Source organism: Amyelois transitella, chromosome 5 (genome assembly GCF_032362555.1).
Source record: "Amyelois transitella isolate CPQ chromosome 5, ilAmyTran1.1, whole genome shotgun sequence".
NCBI classification, from domain to species: domain Eukaryota; kingdom Metazoa; phylum Arthropoda; class Insecta; order Lepidoptera; family Pyralidae; genus Amyelois; species Amyelois transitella.
The window spans coordinates 7,666,763-7,686,282 of record NC_083508.1 but is presented as its reverse complement, the minus strand read 5'-3'; the positions used below and the strand labels follow the sequence as shown (position 1 = coordinate 7,686,282).

At 33.0% G+C, this 19,520-nt stretch overlaps 1 protein-coding gene across 6 annotated transcripts in view; it reads left to right on the top strand.

The window, feature by feature from the left end:
- The window catches only part of LOC106131880 (potassium voltage-gated channel subfamily H member 8), a 62,772-nt gene that overhangs the window by 23,637 nt on the left and 19,615 nt on the right, over positions 1–19,520 (top strand). For all 6 annotated transcript variants that reach the window (XM_013331141.2, XM_013331140.2, XM_013331139.2 and 3 more), the window contains exon 3: positions 7,956–8,069. In XM_013331141.2, coding sequence (XP_013186595.2) covers positions 7,994–8,069 — 76 coding nt within the window. In that variant the 5' untranslated portion in view covers positions 7,956–7,993. The remainder of the gene's footprint in view (positions 1–7,955; positions 8,070–19,520) is intronic.

The window sequence follows — 19,520 nt, the reverse complement described above, 5'->3', positions numbered from 1 at the left end:
AAGTTTCATCCATATAATTTCATGTGCAAAATAGTAACACACCTTCATGATGCTGTTCTGACTAGAAAAATAATGAATATTTTTTATACGTCAAATCAAAAAGCTCAGTATATTCTTACGTAATTTTCGCTTATTACATTACCTTATTAGTACCTATAAGTTTTCTATGCATCATAAAGCTTTCGTTTATAAGCTCATATGGGGAAAACCTTTTATTTATACCCACGCTAGTGAAAACAAATGCGTCATAAGAAAATTGTATTACGGAACTTGATAAAACCGGAGATTGTCGATGGAGTCGATTCGTAGAATATAACGAAAGTTTTGATTTCACCGTTCCAGTTGTATTTAGGTATCACTCAGTACAAAACTCTCATAACAAAAACGTTTAATTAAAGCAGATTCACTCGCTTAAAAGTCGCGGAAGTGTCTTAATTTAATAAGTTTGAAATGCCAAGTGCCCGACTTTATTTTTCTTACGAGTCGCAAATCCCTACAAGAGATAAACCCCGCAATCTGATAATCCATTTAGCCTGGAACTTTGGAAAGCACCACTTGTTGAAAGGGACTTTTTATGTAGCTTCGACCCAAAGAGGGTTGATAGTTTTTGTAAGATTTACGAAAGCTGCTCGACTACTTTGATTGAACATATTATCATTGCTAATATTATAAAGGAAGAAGATTTTTTTTGCAAACCCAAAAACTACTTGACCGATGTTGACGAAATTTGGCATAGAGAGTAAACGTTCAGGAGTAACATAGGCAATTTTTTCTGGAGATATCCACGGGAGCAAAACCCCGCCAAAACGCTACCTCCAAATAAAGAACTTTTAAATTGATCATATGGAATTGAACACCTAGTCTACCTGTGTCGGACACAAATTACCGTTAAACTATTTTTATATTTTTATAAGTAATTTATGTTTTTTTTTCGTTATTAGCATTTATCGTTTCACACAACTAGTCAGGCAAACAATTATAATAATGAAAACATAAAGCTGTCTTCAAAATACATGCATACTTAACAACTTTAGCCGTAACGGGGTTGACAGAGCCAATAGTTTTGAAAAGACTATGAAATACTTACATACGTCAAGGATTTATTTCTAACAGTGTAGACAGAGCCAAGTAGTCTTGAAAAGGCCTCGTTCAGCTGAATGGCTTAGAATAGAATTAAGATTCAGATAGTGACAGGTTGCTAGTCAATCGTCTAAAAGAAGAATCTCAAAATATGCAATCAAAATTTATGAGACCTTATATGGATAAGGTAGGTTTTAAGAGTGTAATGAAAGGTATGAAAGCTGAAATAATAGATCTTTCAATATTTATATATTCTATTTTACTAACATAACATAACACACAGCCGTGGTGGCAGATAACATCAAGATGAATAATATTGTGTCAAATCTTAAATCACCCATTTGACTCTAGAATATCAATAAACCAAATGAGAGGGATAAAGTTACACAAAGAGATTGTTGGAATCGGGTCAATGGACGGATGGCGTCTAGAAATAGGCCACCTGTCGAAAATAGGACAAGTGATCGATTTCAAAAATATATTATTAGTAATATGTATTACTATAAATACATACATACGCATAGTCACGTCTTTATCCCTTGCGGGGTAGACAGAGCTGATAGTCTCAAAAAGACCAATAGGCCACGTTCAGCTGTTTGGCTTAATGATAGAATTGAGATTCAAATAGTGATAGGTTGCTAGCCCATCGCCTAAAAGAAGAATACAATACAAATTATCTTTATTGCCCATTAACAATTGCATATACATATATAAGAATCCCAAGTTTACAAGCCTATCCCTTAGTCGCCATAGGAAATAGATGTCCTGTTCTTTTTCTATAAAGTAAGTATTTATTATGAATACTTATTTATTCAAAGCTTATTAAAATTTTTATTACAGATTTTGCTTGATTTTGTGCTTATAATTTAGAATATACTTGCTTTAGCGGAACGTACTATAATATATTTTATTGATTTCAAGGCGTCTATTTGTTGGATTTATTATTGTACCTTGAAAGTTTCTGGCCAAAGCAGTTCTCATGGGAAAGAACTTGAGGAAAAAGAAATGTTCTAAATGTAGAAATATCTAATAAATCCTTCATTATCCATAATCCTTTCAGCTTTTAAAATAAATTTACGGAATTCACAAATAAAGCTTTTGAAATAAAATCGGCGAACATAGGTACAACAAGAAAAATATTTAGTAATTCGTTTTGTTCGGTTTCATTTAAAAATATTTTACTTCTGGAATTCAGTGAATGCTCAAATAGCTTCGCTTTTGTTTGGCCACAAGTTTTTGCATTTCTATTTGTAAAATTTATTAAAATAAGCTAGTCCATCAAACTAAAATATCCCGCTCATCCAAAAAGGTTTTAAAGCTACGTGTTGAGAACCTAGTGAATAAGCGTAAAATTTTATTGGTGGATTGATAAGTAGGAAATATAAATAGAGAATAGATACAATAAAGTACTCCCACATTGATATAAAAGATGTGTGATCTTGTAGCATTTGTAAGTGGGTGCTTAAAGGCGGGTGGATCCCGGCACAAGATCAAAGAATACATACATCCAACTTCGAATCGAAAGAATCCGTATTTCGAAGTTGGAGCGCAGTTTCGTTCGAAGTACGTTTACGACGTAACGATTTTGATGCCACAGGTAATTTGGCTTAGATACCATGTTCTTTGACCTTAATCTTAAGTTGAAGTAACTAACTGCATTTCAATCGCTTACAACAAATGAAATAAGTAGATACCTAAAAGGGGATAACTTCTCAATAGGTATATTGGGTATCAATAAATACGCATTTTTGAAAATAATATTATCAACTAGGAATGATATTGGCGCTATGAATAAGAGTAACTTGATCTTAATGAAGGCACAAATTTACGAATCCGTTACAACTTCTTGGTAGGGGCTCTGATGACAGAAGATCGGCTGCGGGACGTCACAATACCGAGGAAACTGCAATTACAGTAAGTCGTTTTACAACAACGTGTTTACTAACGAAACATGCTATAGGTTTTTTTTAAATACATGAAAGAACACAATAAAGGTATTCTTAATCGTATATTTTGGAACAGCAAATCTCATTCTCCTAGAGGTAGCCTTAAATATATATGTATTTACTCTATTTGCACAAGAGTTTGAACTTGACTTACTATAAAGTTACTTGTTTCTCATAAAGTCCAATGATTTATGGGTTTTATGTTTGTTTACCTACTCATGACTAATTTCTTCAAGCTCTTTTCAAATTTATAATTTAATTTCTATTTTGTAACTTAAATTATAATTAAAGTTACAAACTTGAAATTGACTCCCGTACTTAGTTGATAACTTAATATTGATTTCACCTTTTCCACTCGAAAAATCTACATGAGTAGCGGGAAATATTAATTAGTACTAACGTTACGGAATAATGTAAAAACTAACTATACGTTACAATATAAAAAGATGCATGTAAAATAATTCTTTACGTAGTAAAAAATTATAAAACTGCGAAATTTACTACTTAATCAAGTCGCTGACGATGTCTCATTTTTGTAATATTATCTTGTTATTTTTCAATTGTACTTACTTAGAAACCACTTTTCCAAATTGCTCGTGAACTCAACCGTGGTAGTTATTTTATTCCCGCGATATCGGAGCGCTACACGTGAAAACGACGTCATAAAAATATTCTACAAACGGTAAAAACATTTGAAGATCGAAATAAAAGGAAACTCTAAAGGATTAAATACACACTGGCGTTATAACCGGCCTAAGGAGGATTCAGCGGAATTAGGAGACATTGCGACTTCGATGCTTATCCGGCGGATTGCTACGGTTTTACATGATCTGGGTAGCTACTGATTAAAATACGCTGTGATCGCACTGCTTAAAAGTAATCCTATCATTAACCTTTCATATAATTTCAAACAGCAGCAATCCAATTAATATGTTTAGTTTTTTTTTGTTTTATACGAATGAGCATATTATTATGCGTATTTGTTTTGTAGTACTTATGTGTCGACGTCTTTTTCATATTTCTTTCATTTAATTGAATAAAAATATTTTGTTTCCATCACCATCGACAAAATCGACTTCAAAATTAGATAAGCAAGACGCAAAGTTAATGCTTGTATTATTATACAAATACACAATGATAGAATTCACACACAAGTCTAGCGCAATGGAAATGAATATAATTGTGGCATACCTGGAAAAGTGAAGCTTATTCTGTCGACGTCGCCCCAAGCAAATCCACTCGAGTTCTACACAAGTTACCCTGGCTCTCTACAAAGCTGCAATTTTATTTGCATAATATTGAATTGAATAAATTATTCAAACATACGCCGTGTAGTTTTCGGCACTTTAAAATGAACCACTACATATCTTTCCCATGGATATCATAAAAGGACACTAAGGGATAGGCTTGTAAACTTGGGATACCTATTGTAGGCGATGGGCTAGCAACTTGCCATTATTTGAATCTCAATTCCATTAGAATAGAATAGAATAGATTTATTTTCAAAATTGGATACAAGGTATCACTTATTGACGTCACATCACTTAAATCTAACTATAACTACTACCGCTTCTAAAGCGCATATGTAGAAGAAGCGACGGAACAACTACATTGCAGCATTTTCATCGGACGTCAATATACAAAAATAGATCTCTTAAATCTAAATCGTTGACGAATGCACATTGTCTACATTAAAACATGAATGATTGTAGAACTAATTATGAAGCCATACAGCTGAACGTGTCTCTCAGTCATTTCGACACTACTGGCTCTGTCTACCCCGCAAGGGAAATCACGCCTTCTTCCCGACGGAATAAGCAGAACACAGGCTACGACTTTCAACTCACCACGACTTCTACATGCTTTTTTCGTTTCATACACATTTATAATTCTTCACGCAAGCTCGTCAGTTTAAGGTACTCTTGACCTGACTTTTCTCCAAGACGTCCCCGATTGGATCAAGGTACATTCGTCTTGGATTTCAAAGTATTAAATAATTGGTACCATCGTATATATACACTGCTTACAATTAAATTTCAATCAATGATAAATTATTGCACTTGGCTGGTCTTATTAATTACTAGACGTGTACTGTTCTTTTTGCATCTACATTTTCCATCAGTTACCTTTTACCTTCGTATCTGTAAAAAAATGAGTGATACCTTTAATAAATCCTATCCGGAATTACATTATATCCAAGGTGAGGTGATAAATTCTATGGGTGTAGGGTTATTGCCTGCAGGAAAGATGGCTTGTGCTCTCAGATAGAATGGATAAATAGGTAGCTTAACTATGGTAAATGAAAGGATTTTTCATATAGAAAAAGGTTTACCTCCAAAAAAAGGTTAATGTAGTTTTAAGTTTTAATATTGATTGAATCAGGTACCAGAACAACAATTTCTCGCCTAAATTGAGAGAGCTTTAAATGAGAAGTTCTTAACTGCCAAACCTCAAATTATAAGATACTCCCCAGTCCAGTTTTCGAAAACTATTCCAAATGATTAACCGATCGGATTGCTGTTACTGCCGTATTTAATTTATAGACTTATTCAACTTACTGCTAGAATTTATAATTTTAGTTTGTTATTTAACTTGTCCTAAATATTTAGTTAAAATAAACAAAAATACTTCTTTTGGTCTAATTGGAATACACTAACATATTGAACCGATCCTACATAAAAAGTGGGAAAAATCTTCTCAATGCAAGTTTTAATTCAAACAGCTGCTCAAATAATTACAGGAACCATAATAAGGGATTACTTTCAGAATTATAGCTTTGGCCAAACTTCAAGATCAACAGTGGTTGTTTATATCAAGCGGAAAGAATATGGACACTGACAGGGGCAACCTCGAATACCCATTAATTCATATTTACTACCATCGCATTTATGAAACATAAAAAATTTACGAGAAGGTAGAAAGGCTGCAGGCGTAACGTACCCTAGCATCATTCGGTTTATGGGTCACCTTAAATAGAGGTTTAATTATACAGGGAGATTTACAACTACGTTTAATGAATCTCCAGATATGGGGAATATGGGTATATTGCTAATTAGCTGTATTAGATCAGTAAAGATTTCAATTTATTTATTGCATATCATTTTGTACATTTCAGTTCTAACTGCTACATCAGCCACTGTTTTAATAATGGGTACAACATGAACCCCGTAAGGTATAGCAAAATTAAGATTAGAACGGTTTTGTCAATTTAATTCAGTGTGATTTGATTTTATACAATTCCATTTGGTCATTTAATTCAATTCAAATTACCATAATATAATTTTATTACGTAAATGTCAATTCCAAACTTTATTGTTAAAAAAAAATCAAATTAAAAGAAGTAATAAATTGAATTATAACAGTTATTGCAAATCGACGGTCAGACAACAAATAACTTTAAAATAAATACAAACTTAAGTAAATAGTAAATACTAAACATTTCTCTTCGTACGCTTACGCTACGTACCTACGCTCTTCTGCCGATCTTCATACTGATGTGGAAATTTTGAGAAATCTTTTGTAACGATCCTCTATACTACCACGAAACAAACATAGGTCTTTCAGTTTTCCCAGCAGCCCATTACTCTGTGAGTTGACCCCACGGAAAATTACGTTTATTAAACAAACTAACCTATCAGAATTTATATTTAGTTAAACTCGTGCAGATCAAAACTAACGCGTTCGGCTTAACGCTTTTTTATATAAAATATTAATTTAATACAGCACCATCTAATTGTGGTTATCCGTTATACCAAATACCACAGCCAATTTAGTTTGCATCAATACAATGTAATATAGAGTGGAGAATATTGAATATCACATGCGTACTATAGATTTACGAGTATAAATAAAACGGTGGTATACATAGGTTATGCGTTTTTTCAATGTTCAATATTTGCTGTGGAAGCCTGTCATTGCTTTTGTCGTTCGCATAAAAGCCAGTATATTTTTTGGTCTGACACACCAAATTTTTTTTTATAGTTTTAGTGCAATGCTGCCGTTTAAACAACGATAAAATCAGTTAGAGAATAAGCAAATAATCAAGCATCTTTCACGCGTAGTCAAGGCAGAGAATACATCTTCTCAGTTCCCATCATCACTACATTTTCTTCAACCACATATCAATCAATCTTTGAAATCAGTTATGGTGTACATTCAAAATCTTTACTTCATTGTCGTATTCGTATTTAATTATCTAAGTTAATAGCATTTCTTTTCATATTTTATCAATAAAACTTCCGTAGATATTGGCAAACAGAACCTGTGGCAATTTATATAAAGAGGACATATGTATTAATCTGAAACTCCATAAAGTTAGCATAAGTTCAGGCTCGCTTCGAACTGAAGTGAATAATTTGAATGGCATTCACAACTTTCTCAACAATTCAACGCTAGGTTGGCTTTGTGGAACTCTATACAAAAAATTTTTTAGCACTTCAGCAATAGCGACTAATAGCAAAACATTTAGCTTAAGTCATAAAAGTGGAGTTGGGAACGCGACAGAAAAATGTATAATACTTAATGCACGTTACTTAGACCGTGTACGTTACTAAGGTTGTATACCTACTTTACTATGTAGCCCACTTTATATACGGTCTACGTTTACACAGATTGCGTTAGCCTCGAAGTAAACTTGAAACTTGTGTTACAAGATACTAACTCAACGATACTATGTTTTATAGTATATACCTATAAAGTTAAACACCCATGCCAATTAGATAAAGTTTGTTTCCCATCATGCTCTGGCCGGGATTCGAACCCGAAACCTCCGGTGTTACTATGGGAGTAGAATTTTTTTTTCTGTCCGGTTTGTGTTTTCATCCTGTGCGGATTGCAACTAGAAAATACACATAGAAAATATCGTCTCTATTTTGATATACAGCGATATTGTGTGTCTGTATGTTTAGGATGATGTTGTTGTTTTTGCAGGTGAAGGGTGGGAGGCGCGGGGGGCGCGGAGCGGGGGGATGCCCGCCCGCAAGGGGCTGCTCGCGCCCCAGAACACCTTCCTGGACACCATCGCCACACGGTTCGATGGAACACGTGAGTGACAATGACTTTTTTCTAAAAAAATATATTTTCTCCTTCCTGGCCCTAATCCCGGGTTACATCCTTACCTTTTCGACAGGTTCCTTGGTGGGTAATCTGGAAGTCAGGTTTTTACACAAAGCGACTCTCAGTCTGATCTCATCAGCCTTTGCAGGGGAACCTGACCCATAATACCGAAAACCACACGACACTGTGCTAAAAAAATATATTTGGGACAAATTACACAGATTGAATGAGCCTCAAAGTAAGTTCGAGAAACACGAGAAAAGGGTAGTTTCCATCATGCTTTAGCCAGGATTCGGACCTGGGACCTTCTGTTTACCGCTGCCACAGAGGCCATCTAGTTCGTCCTTCGATTATAAAAGTAAACTTCTATCAGGCGATGGGCTACCGACCTGTTCCTCAATCACACCTCATTTCCGTCAATATGTATGTATATGTATAAAACATTTGAGTGTATTTGATCTCAATCTGCCTGGTGGTAAGCAAGATAAGGCGGTGGTCTCGTACGCAAGGTCAAATAATGCCTATTCACTATCCTTTGATAATTCCAAGTTGTATGTATCGGGGAAGAGGGATGTTGGAAGGGAATTTCAAATCACAGCGGTTTACATATTATATATTTTTATAAAGTTAATGAATTTATTTACTTATGTGTAACCTGTCAGTCAAACATTCAGTAACTAAACCAAGATTGTTTATAATAACAGATCGTTTCGGTGAACCAAAACGTGGTTGGCATAGAATTTTCATAATAAGTGAGATCGATGACACCACAGATGCTTGGATTGTGTGAATATTTATTTAGAACACCGCAAGTTACTATTGCTGAGATCGATTTGCCTCTTTTGAAGCCTATCATATGCCAAGCAACCCGTCAAAAGATATTTGAAATATTGAAAAAATAATATTGATTATTCATAAAAACATTATATGTGTGCCGTGAGCATGTATTTACCTTAGAATGCATAGGATTTACGATAACAGAAGAATATAAGAATAGATACTAAACAAATAAGTTTGCAAACCATATTCAAATCCCATTTTTCCTTACAAACATTCTTGAACTATAAAATATTTTTTCTTGGGTTATCAAACAAATACGACTAACGATGTTTTTGGCGGGATCAGGGGATTGTATGTTCTCAGAATATAAAGTGGGAGAACAAGTCTAAGACACGCTTTCCAGTTTTCTTTCAGTGTCGACGCAATATCGTGTCAATGGATAAATAGAAATTCAATCCCTCTTCCCCACAGATTTTTATTGCAAAGATCTTTATTTATCAAGCGGCCGTTTCAATGTATGGCTGTGAATTGGTTGAGAAATGATGTTTTTTTTATTTCCACATAAACATTTCACTTCATTATAAGGTTGTGTTTGTAAAAGCGCACGCTTATACTTGTGGTTATAAAGACATGTCGTTGAAACAGATTTTACACATTAACATTTCTTCGGTTTAAACTGGGTATCAAAATATCTAACTATATAAAAAGGTTTAAACTGGGTATAATTATTGAAAAGATTTGTTTTTAGCGTTTGGACTACCTGTTACGAGTATGCCTATTTACATTTGAGAATAATTACATAGGTTTCACTGTTGAGAAAGGTCATCACCTCTAGGTTTTTACGAGTGTACCGAAAATGTTACTTTCGCAAAATGTGAGTGGTGGAGTGGAGTGCCAACTTGGATTGATCTAAACGTCTGTCGCTATATGGTTATAGCGTCCCATGGCTTGGTGTTATTTAAATAACTTCGCGGGTTTTATGTGACGCTATCGGATTGACGTATCATCGTATGTTCCCATATGGGATGGAATTCAAACTCGATCAGTCTTGAGTATTGCCGCTTCACTTCACTACAGGTTTTTCCAATTTTCGTCATTTTCTAGTAGGGTTTCACTGGTAGTTATTTTCAAAGTCTTCCTAATTACATAATTTCGTACCAATTTTTATCGAAGTCGAATTGTTTTTCATACATACATACATATGGTCACGTCTATATCCCTTGCTGGGTAGACAGAGCCAACAGTCTTGAAAAGACTGATTGGCCACGTTCAGCTATTTGGCTTAATGATAGAATTGAGATTCAAATAGTGATAGGTTTCTAACCCATCGCCTAAAAAAGAATTCCAAGTTTGTAAGCCTATCCCTTAGTCACCTTTCACGACATCCATGGGAAAGAGATGTAGTGGTCCTATTCTTTTTTGTATTAGTGCCGGGAACTACACGGCAAATTGTTTTTCATGCGCATTACATAATTTATTTTTACCTTAGGTATCTACTTCAAACAATAAAAATTACTTTGCAGTTAAACTGAATAAAATTCGACATAGGTACCCAGGTAACAATTAACGTTGGAATTATATTAAAACTATATCTTTCAATAAGGAAAATGACCCTTGGGGCAACTTAGTGCGGCACAGTTCTGAATAATTGATATGTTACTTGACGATCTTATTCTCTTTTACTTTGAAATACTCGTAACATACGAGCGAAAAAAGGCCGCTCTTGGCAGTGCTATGGGTAATGTTACCAGTCTTCTGTTCATTTCTCCCATCGAAATTCCTGTAATATTGTGTAAGTTATCTTTTACTTGCGACTCGCCACTGCTTTGCACGAGTAGCATTTACAAATATAAACCTTTCTTAGAAAATCTTCTGTCCAACATTGCAAATAGGAACGAAAGACGTCCACAACTTTCCGAGATTAGCGCATACATGATTGTAATTTTCAACTTTTAAGTTTATTATAGATTTGATTTAACAAAAAAACTTTAATAAACACTTATAGTACATTATTAAATACTCCCACATACTATCAATTATATCCAATTTAACAATGTTTTATCCAATTACTTACATTAAACAGAATCCAAGTAGATACGTAACTTAACCAACAAGTTCGTAAGGCCCGCAACTCTCGAGCGTCGTTATTGAAAACAGTGAAGAGTTTGGATAACGAAGCCAAAATAATTATACCTACATATTTCGGAAACACGAAATTACCTTCAGATTCTTGATAAACGATTGAACGTTGAAATATTAAAACGTTGAATGTTCCCAGTGGAGGGAATGAAAAACTCGTAAAGAGCGGTATTGAGGCTCGCGGCTGGGGGAATTTTCTGAAATTTAATGGTAACTGAAAACAGGGATTAAACAGTACGGAATTTTGTTGCACCACAATTAATCTTAACGTTAGTCATAATTGGAAGTTATCATACTTAACACTTTACATTTTCTAATCAACCTGTACCTAAATGAATAGAATATTTTTTTTCAACAAATTGTGAGAACTCAAACTTCGGAATCCAATTTACCTATGAAGTTATTTTTGTGAAATCTAATTAGTCTGAATTAAATTTGTTGGTTTCAATCAGTAATTCCAGGACTTCTAGATCTTTTATTTATTGAGTTTGGAGTCATTAAATTACTTATAAATAAAACTAATTCATAAATAGCAATAAGAGAACAAATAGCAGAATTGTATTTATGAATGTAACGCTCTGTCTGAAACGGCGTAGGTATTACAACCATTTTCAGATTAATTAAAGTACCTAAATACTTTTGTTTCTGTTATTTATTGGTTAATTACATAAAGTATTTTGGTTGAACTCAAATTTAATTTAATTGCAACAATAACCTTTCTAGATAATTTTCCAGAAAACAAATAGCCTATGTGGCTATTACTATAATTATTACCTTAAGTCTCGAACTTTACTTTTAGGCTAATTCAATCTGTGTAATTTATACTATACCTATATAAACTATATATATTTTAAGTTACTAACTCCTGATATTTTGTCAGTCTTTATTTATTAATATATTTATGCACTACTAGGCCTAAGATTAAGATGTTAAGAACTAGGGAACTACTATTTCTAAAAAAAATCTTTCAGTAAGCCCAGTAGGTCTTTGTGCCCAACGTTATCAAAATTCTAGTAATTTTTGAGTTATTCCTTACAAACAAAAAATGTAGCGTGGATAATCAAACTATTATCCATCTAACATAAATATCTTCACTTGTATTGAGTAGGTAGTGTTTTGATTAGTACGCTCACACGTGCTAAATTACGCATGCACTGGTTTTATCTTGCATAATGTTGCACTTACGAGCTTAAATTTGACATACAACATCTTGCAAAGGCAGTTTGATTGCGGATTATATGCCGCGATACGGAGCCAGTGAATTATTAACACCAGAGCAGACAGGCGTGATTGAGTTTTGTATACTATTATTTTTTTATATTCAGTTAGGCTTTTTGAGCCGCCTTATTAACGAACTATATGACTAATACAAGAAAAAAAATTTAAATAAAATAGTTTTTCTCATTCACTATTTCCACTTTCGACCGATCATAGACATACTAGTACATCTAAACTTAATTTTAAAGTTTGTTTATCTACTTGCCTACTGGCTTCCTTAGGATTTCCTTTTTAAATAAAAATGTGATTAAGTCAATAAAACCGTATTTTGATCAATATGCTGCAAATACATTTTGTTTCATTCTATTATAGCATATTATACTCGTAGCACCTCAGTGCACGGCGCCAGTTTCAATTAGTTATTTTTGAGCCGCCAGCATCACGGCGCATTGACCGTGCCTCAGTAAAATTAGCCGCGGATTCGCGAGCGTGCATACCAATGCATACACTGCAGTTATTGCCGTAATAAACTTATTTTTATCCATATTTATACTGTACATGAATAGGCTGAATATATGTTATTTTCTGTAACTAGAGAACTGAACCTATTTAGATATCAAGTATTTTTAATTTATTGACCTAATTTTATGTTTAATAAGACTAAATATTCAACATCATAATTCTCTGAAAAAAAGAAGTATATTTCATACCAAAAATATTTTTCCACTATTCCAATTTACCCTAGATCACTATGGAGTAAGCTTTATATGGATACAGTCCAGTTGTATTTATTCTTCTGATTCTCTCTCTATCTCTCTCTATCTATTTATTTGATATTGGTAAATAAATCCTTCTCGACAGAATTACTGACAAAGAACGCACACAAAGTTCCAGTTGTATGAAGCTGAAATTTATGTCTGTAGGCGCATAGGAGTTGATTTTGCCCTTGAAACATGTGCGCACTGCACATCTCACAACAACTTTCAGCCGCTCAAACTTTTTTAATATGAGTAGGTAAGTACTTCACGTTTCCGACCGACTTGATTTCCTTCTAGCATTAAAAGTGCCCGAGATTACAGTCACTATCGTAACTAATCGTAAGGATTTATTAGGCAATTAAATACAAACATTAGAATTTAACGATAGTACGACATTATGTACATATTTATAACCGAAATCGAAAAATTTACGGCTATAATAAGTATTTTCGAATTTTGACTATTCAAAAATCCAGCTGAACGTGGCCTTTAAAACTTTTCGCGACTGTTGTCTCTGTTAACCGCGTAAAGCATAATATCATTATTATGTAAACTAAAATAAAGATACCAAAACAATCTTGATATGATTGTTAAAAAATACATTTTAAAAGTTATTTACTGCCATGGGAAGAAAAACCAAAATGACATGTGTCATTATTAATTACTTTTGCTACTAACCGTGTGTACTTTATTTAAAAAAAAATATTTTTCAACAAATTCAATACCTAAAAAATGGACTTCCTTTATGTGACCAATTCATTTAATGGTATTATCATAGCCGGGAGGGCCTTCGAGGTACTATGGTTATATTTTCTCCACCTCTGGAGGCCTGGGTGTCAATTAAACGTCAATCCCTTGTCGGCACTTCAGACACTTCAGCAATACGTGTCTGTACGAGTAGAATAGATACTGCCCAATATACATTTCTGGGAACACTTAAAGTAAGCTATTTTCCACGTCAGAGCACATTTAACCACTTTGACTGGTAGAATTTGATGAAGTGCATTAAATTGCAATTAATTTATATAAATACTTACTTCTTTACGGAATTCTCCTAAATTACCTTAATTGATAAATTCATTCGGTTTTTCAGAGATTAATTGGACACGAGCAATGCTGGATTATCAGATATAGCTTGATTCTTATAGTTTTTTTTATATTATTATTGATTTATTTATGCACGTACTTTATGTGGAATTATAGCATGCTAAGCCTTATGTTTAGCGGAATATATTAAAGTCACCGCTAAGATCTTACTATTGTGTTCCTTGTTGCCCCAGGGGTCCACAACATATACCAGGTGATTCGTTAGTGTTACTAGTTTTTGCACAGAGCGACTGCCGCCTGAACTGTTCAACTCCAAAACTAAGTCTAGGGCAGGTTTGCTGTGTATTCAGATATTTTTACTTTATCCTTTAAAAAATTTTGAAAGCCGACTGAAAGATAACGGTTTCGTTATATTCGTTATATTGCTATTGTGTAAAAACAAGGACATAACTCTGACAGCTGACAGATTTAAAACAGATGCTGAATCATGCATAAATAACTGGTGTAAATAAAATCTATATATTAAACACTTTCATGATTTATAACCGCGTTTGTTTGTGTTTAAATCTTTGAGACTGGTGTAAAAATATCGCAATAGTTCGTATGACTTACACTCACTATACTAGAATTAAACTAGGTACTCTTTACTTTTCTATTTTAAAAAAATCGTCTAATTTAATATTCTTAAAGATAGTATCGTTTATCTGTATCGTACCTATTGTTGTTATGTATCGCATTGTTGTAAATTATAAGTATATAAGTATATATTATAAGTTAGGAACAAAATATATTTTCGTGTTTAATAGGTACATTTATTAATAAAATATAAAAGAGAACACTGACTGATTGACTGATATATCAAGGAACAACCCAAACCGCTGAGTCTAGATATTTGAGGTTCTTTCTGTGTTCTCGGGTAGGATTAGGACAGGATTTATCTAAATTCCCGCGGTAACGGAATAGGCGGGAATTATCATTTTACCCGGGGTACATTCCCCGGGCGTACTAACAATTGCTATTATTAATAGTAAAGATAGAGATATCTGTAGAGGATGCTGTTCAATATGTAATTGTATACGTCTGAGAAGCTTATGATGACAAATTTCACATTTATCTGTCTCCTGGTTAGCTCAATTTGTAAAGAACTTACTTTAATCCCAGATAATATTAAGCTTTTTCGCGCATGGTTGACCATGTTTATAACGAGATTTAAACTTAATTACACGTTGATATCATGGGAACGCCAGTTTGACTTTCATTAAATTTGAAGACACGATCTCCTCGGGCTAAAAATTTTTTTACTTACTACTTTTTTAAACGTTTCTTAATAAACATTTTTTTTCGCACACCAAAATATAATTAAGACATATTCTTTTCAATTTGATTACCTACACTTCAACTACTAGGTACAAAAACAATCGTTAAACGTTTATTAAAGTACTAAGATTTAATTGGTTATTGTAACGCATCTCAATGCTTTTAATGTGCGCTGCCTCTTTAATTCTGTATTTTCCTTTTTATTTTGGTTGACTGGAAGAAACCCCAATTGGGATAAGTCCGCCATTGTACATTATCTTCTAAATCTAATTACTGTTTTATATACATACATACATAAAATCACGCCTCTTTCCCGGAGGGGTAGGCAGAGACTACCTCATTCCACTTGCCACGATCTTTGCATACTTCCTTCGCTTCATCTACATTCATAACTCTCTTCATGCCAGCTCGGCGGTTTCGGGTACTTTTGACCTGACCCTTTACCAGGACGTCCTTAATTTGTTTTATATTTTGTTATAAGTACTTATTTCTTTTTATGTGCAATAAAGAGTTTACAAACAAACAAACAAGATTTATATGTGATGCCGAGTACCATTGTTTTCAATATTATGTTTTTCAAAATTATGTTTATTTTTGATCCTGAGTAGATATAATTGTTTTTAAAAGGAAAAAAGTAAACAAAATGTTTCTGATGAAAACATACTCAAGGGGATTGTATTATATGTTGCAGGTAGGTAAGGTAATACAGTGTGTCGACTTAAGTCCCTACGAACAATTTCTTAGCGATCGTCAAAGAGTACGTACAGTCAGCTGCAAAACATCAACATTTTCTTTCTAGGTCATACTACCTTTCGCCCCCGGCTCCATCCGCATGAACAAGACCGTATAGCCTTCTTCTGTTCTAAAATTTAATTTCATAGAGATCAGTTGAGTAATATTTACATGAAAGACGGAACCAGACGTGATTCACATTTATAATATTAGTATGGATGGATAGCTTAGTAGGTACGCAAGTTATAAAATTCAATATTCGATGGTCAAAATTTTTTAGTTATTACGAGTTTATATAATAATGATGTATAATATTGAAGTAAATAAAATAGTTATTTATTTTCATCAGAAATAAAGCGTATAGGTATTTTGGTTACCTTAAAATAAAAAGAATGGTATTTTTAATATTTAAATGGAAATTAGGTTATTAAAGCTAGGTTCAGTGTTATTTTTTCTATAATATTATCATGCCAAGAAAGAGGCGTGATTTATATATGTATGTGTATGAGTGAATTATTAAAAAAACGCGATTTCAGCAGTGAACGTGTGAATGGTTTTCTTAAGATCATTGTACATGGCACAGTCATTCGCGACACGCGAATCTTTTCATTTCACTTCACACAAGCTTCTAAAAATAGGATACACTTAGACTTCAGCTGCTTTTAGCACACATGTTTGTTTACTTGACGCTAACTTTTTATCACGTGAAGCTAGTTAAATACTTATTACTTTAAGAAATTGAAGAATATTAAGTTTATTCATAAAAACGACTCATAAAGTTGTAAAATTATACCTAACGGGCATAGAAATAAAACTTACTATTACCAAATATTTCTTTTCTATATGATTAAAGTTACTAGAACCGTAAATAAAAAGATTAGATTCGGCGACGGCTATAAAGCGGGTTGGAAATATATTTCCTACAAAGAACATTTTTATATCAGCTCGTGTCCAACATAATAGTTGAGCTACCAAATTATTAAAGGGTTATCATCATAAAATTACTTGAAATGTGGTACTAATTGTGCCAGAAACTTTACTGGTTTACTCAATTTTTTACAAATACTTATAGTAAAATTAAAGCGAACATTAAACTTATGTGCCAAGCCATTTAAATTTTACAAATACTTACTTTTACCTAATAAATAATCTTAACCGAATTTTATATGTTCCAATGCTTCTATATATTTTTCTTGCCTGTTTACATCGGGGTCTTAAAGAAAACTTGTTATTTTCCGGGGCTCGGATTTCATGGATATTTCTAAATAACCTTCGTGGATATCGAAAACATTATAACTAAGTAAGTACTTACCGTATCTGAACTGTAAGTGTGGCTTATCTGTTGAAACCGTGGTTTAGCTGAACATTGATAGATATGTTAGTCGCAATTTCTTATACAATATTCACGTGCAGATTGTAAGGATTAATATCATACTTGTGAACATAAATCCAAAGTCTGGAGATCAGGGGAAAAAATGGACGTAATATTTTACTACACTTTGATAAAATTCACTTTTCAGTGAATTAGAACGGATACTTTTCTGTACAGAGTCAATGTGTGAAAGATCTTAGAAGGTACTCAAAGTCATAATAACAACTAAGTAGTAGTACTATCAAAATCCCGCATTTGAGGTTGTTAAGTTAGCTTAACAACCTCAAATGCGGGATTTTGATTGTACCTAAACAAATCATCGATATTATTACGAGTAGCGTTTTCTGGGTCAAGTCATGTCTCAAGTCATGTTACTTGTTTATTTCATTTAATATTTTGTTATCTACGTTTATTGATGTTGGCTCATTCCGAACTTCTCAGCTTCTTTGTTTTTGTAGAAATACGTTCTCAAACAGCTGTTGATATAACTTTTTAACGCGTAAAGTTTCGTAAAGTACAGCAATGTAAACTTAGCATACGAGTTCTTTTGAATAAATTATGAGCGGAATTTCTCAAAAACTAGACAAAGAAATTGTGCGGAACATATGACCTTGTGAGGTACCTATATAGGCTTATAAAATTGATGACAATAGGAAATTACGTTTCTGGCGCTGCACTGGGCGAGCATATTGCAATATAGGTAGATTATCCGATTCATCATAGAGATTAATTTAATTTTCTCAATAACAACATTTTTAAAATATTGTCTAATCCGTTTGTAAAAACAATTTACAACAACTTTAAAGAATGCTCGCAGCGCCACTAAAAAAAATCCGCGTATTTGCAATTTCTATATTAATTTCCGTGGGAAGGATACTGTTTATGATTCCACAATTTTTTCAGATTTCATCTTCCTACGCTCAGTAGTTTCGCTATATACGAGTTTTATTAGTTAAATAATGACTAATTGATTGAAAATTTATAAATTTTACCTACTTCAAAATAAATGTTCTTTTTTTTTTCATTCAGTCTAATGAAATCAAGATTTAACTTTTGTTAAAAGTATACTTATTTTTCGCATGAAATTCTCATAGAAGTGGTAAAGTGCTCGAGCGGGGTCCTCAGTAGCGAAATCAGAAGTTGAACTTAGTAATACTTACTCGCCATCGCTATCATAACTTTTAGTGACTTATAATGAAGCTTATATCGTTATGCTTCTACAAATACTGCTTCTACTCAAGAGCTATGAAAATTGATCTTTATAATCTTTAAATTGTGAAAGCTTAAAATTCTTAATAATATTATAATATAATTCCGACTTATAGAGCTAGCATGTTAATATTTTTTTTCTATAATGCTTGAATTTATATAATACTAGATTATCCAATTTACTAGCACTGTTAAATATGAATGCTTATAACCTAAGTTAAAAACTTGGTGAACCTATTTGAGAAATATACCAACTCATAGGTGTGTTATCTTCTAGGGTTATCAAACCAATTCTCACGTGCAAAGCCTACCCTTATTATGAATAGAAGCCCCTTATTTCCTTTTATGGTTAAATAAAAGATCCCTAAATCTATACTAGAAAGATGGTCCCGTATTTTTATGACCTGATGCGCCGACATTCCTTCCATATTATATAGAAAATTCATAATAGAATTTTTTTACACTAATTCTCGTCTGTATACTTACCTACACCTTTGTAATATATTCTATTCTTCTCATAAGCCAACCCAAAATAACACAACGTAGGCAGATAAATTCTATATTTGTGATCCGGGAAATGCAAACAAAAATAAATGTCCTGTATTTATTTATTGTCTTTTGTTTTTCCTAATTAAGTAAAACAACAAGGATAGCGACGAACTTCACAAAATTGTTTCAACTGATATTTCTGAACAATTTAATAATGGAATTTTGTACAAGGTTGTGTATCGGCATCCTAAACATACAAAATGTTAATAAGAGGATCATGATTAAAAGTTCCCACAATTTCAAATGTATTTAATTTCGTAATGTTCCTTTACGGATAGGCATGATATTTTCCGTTTATCATTTAAACAACTAAATTTT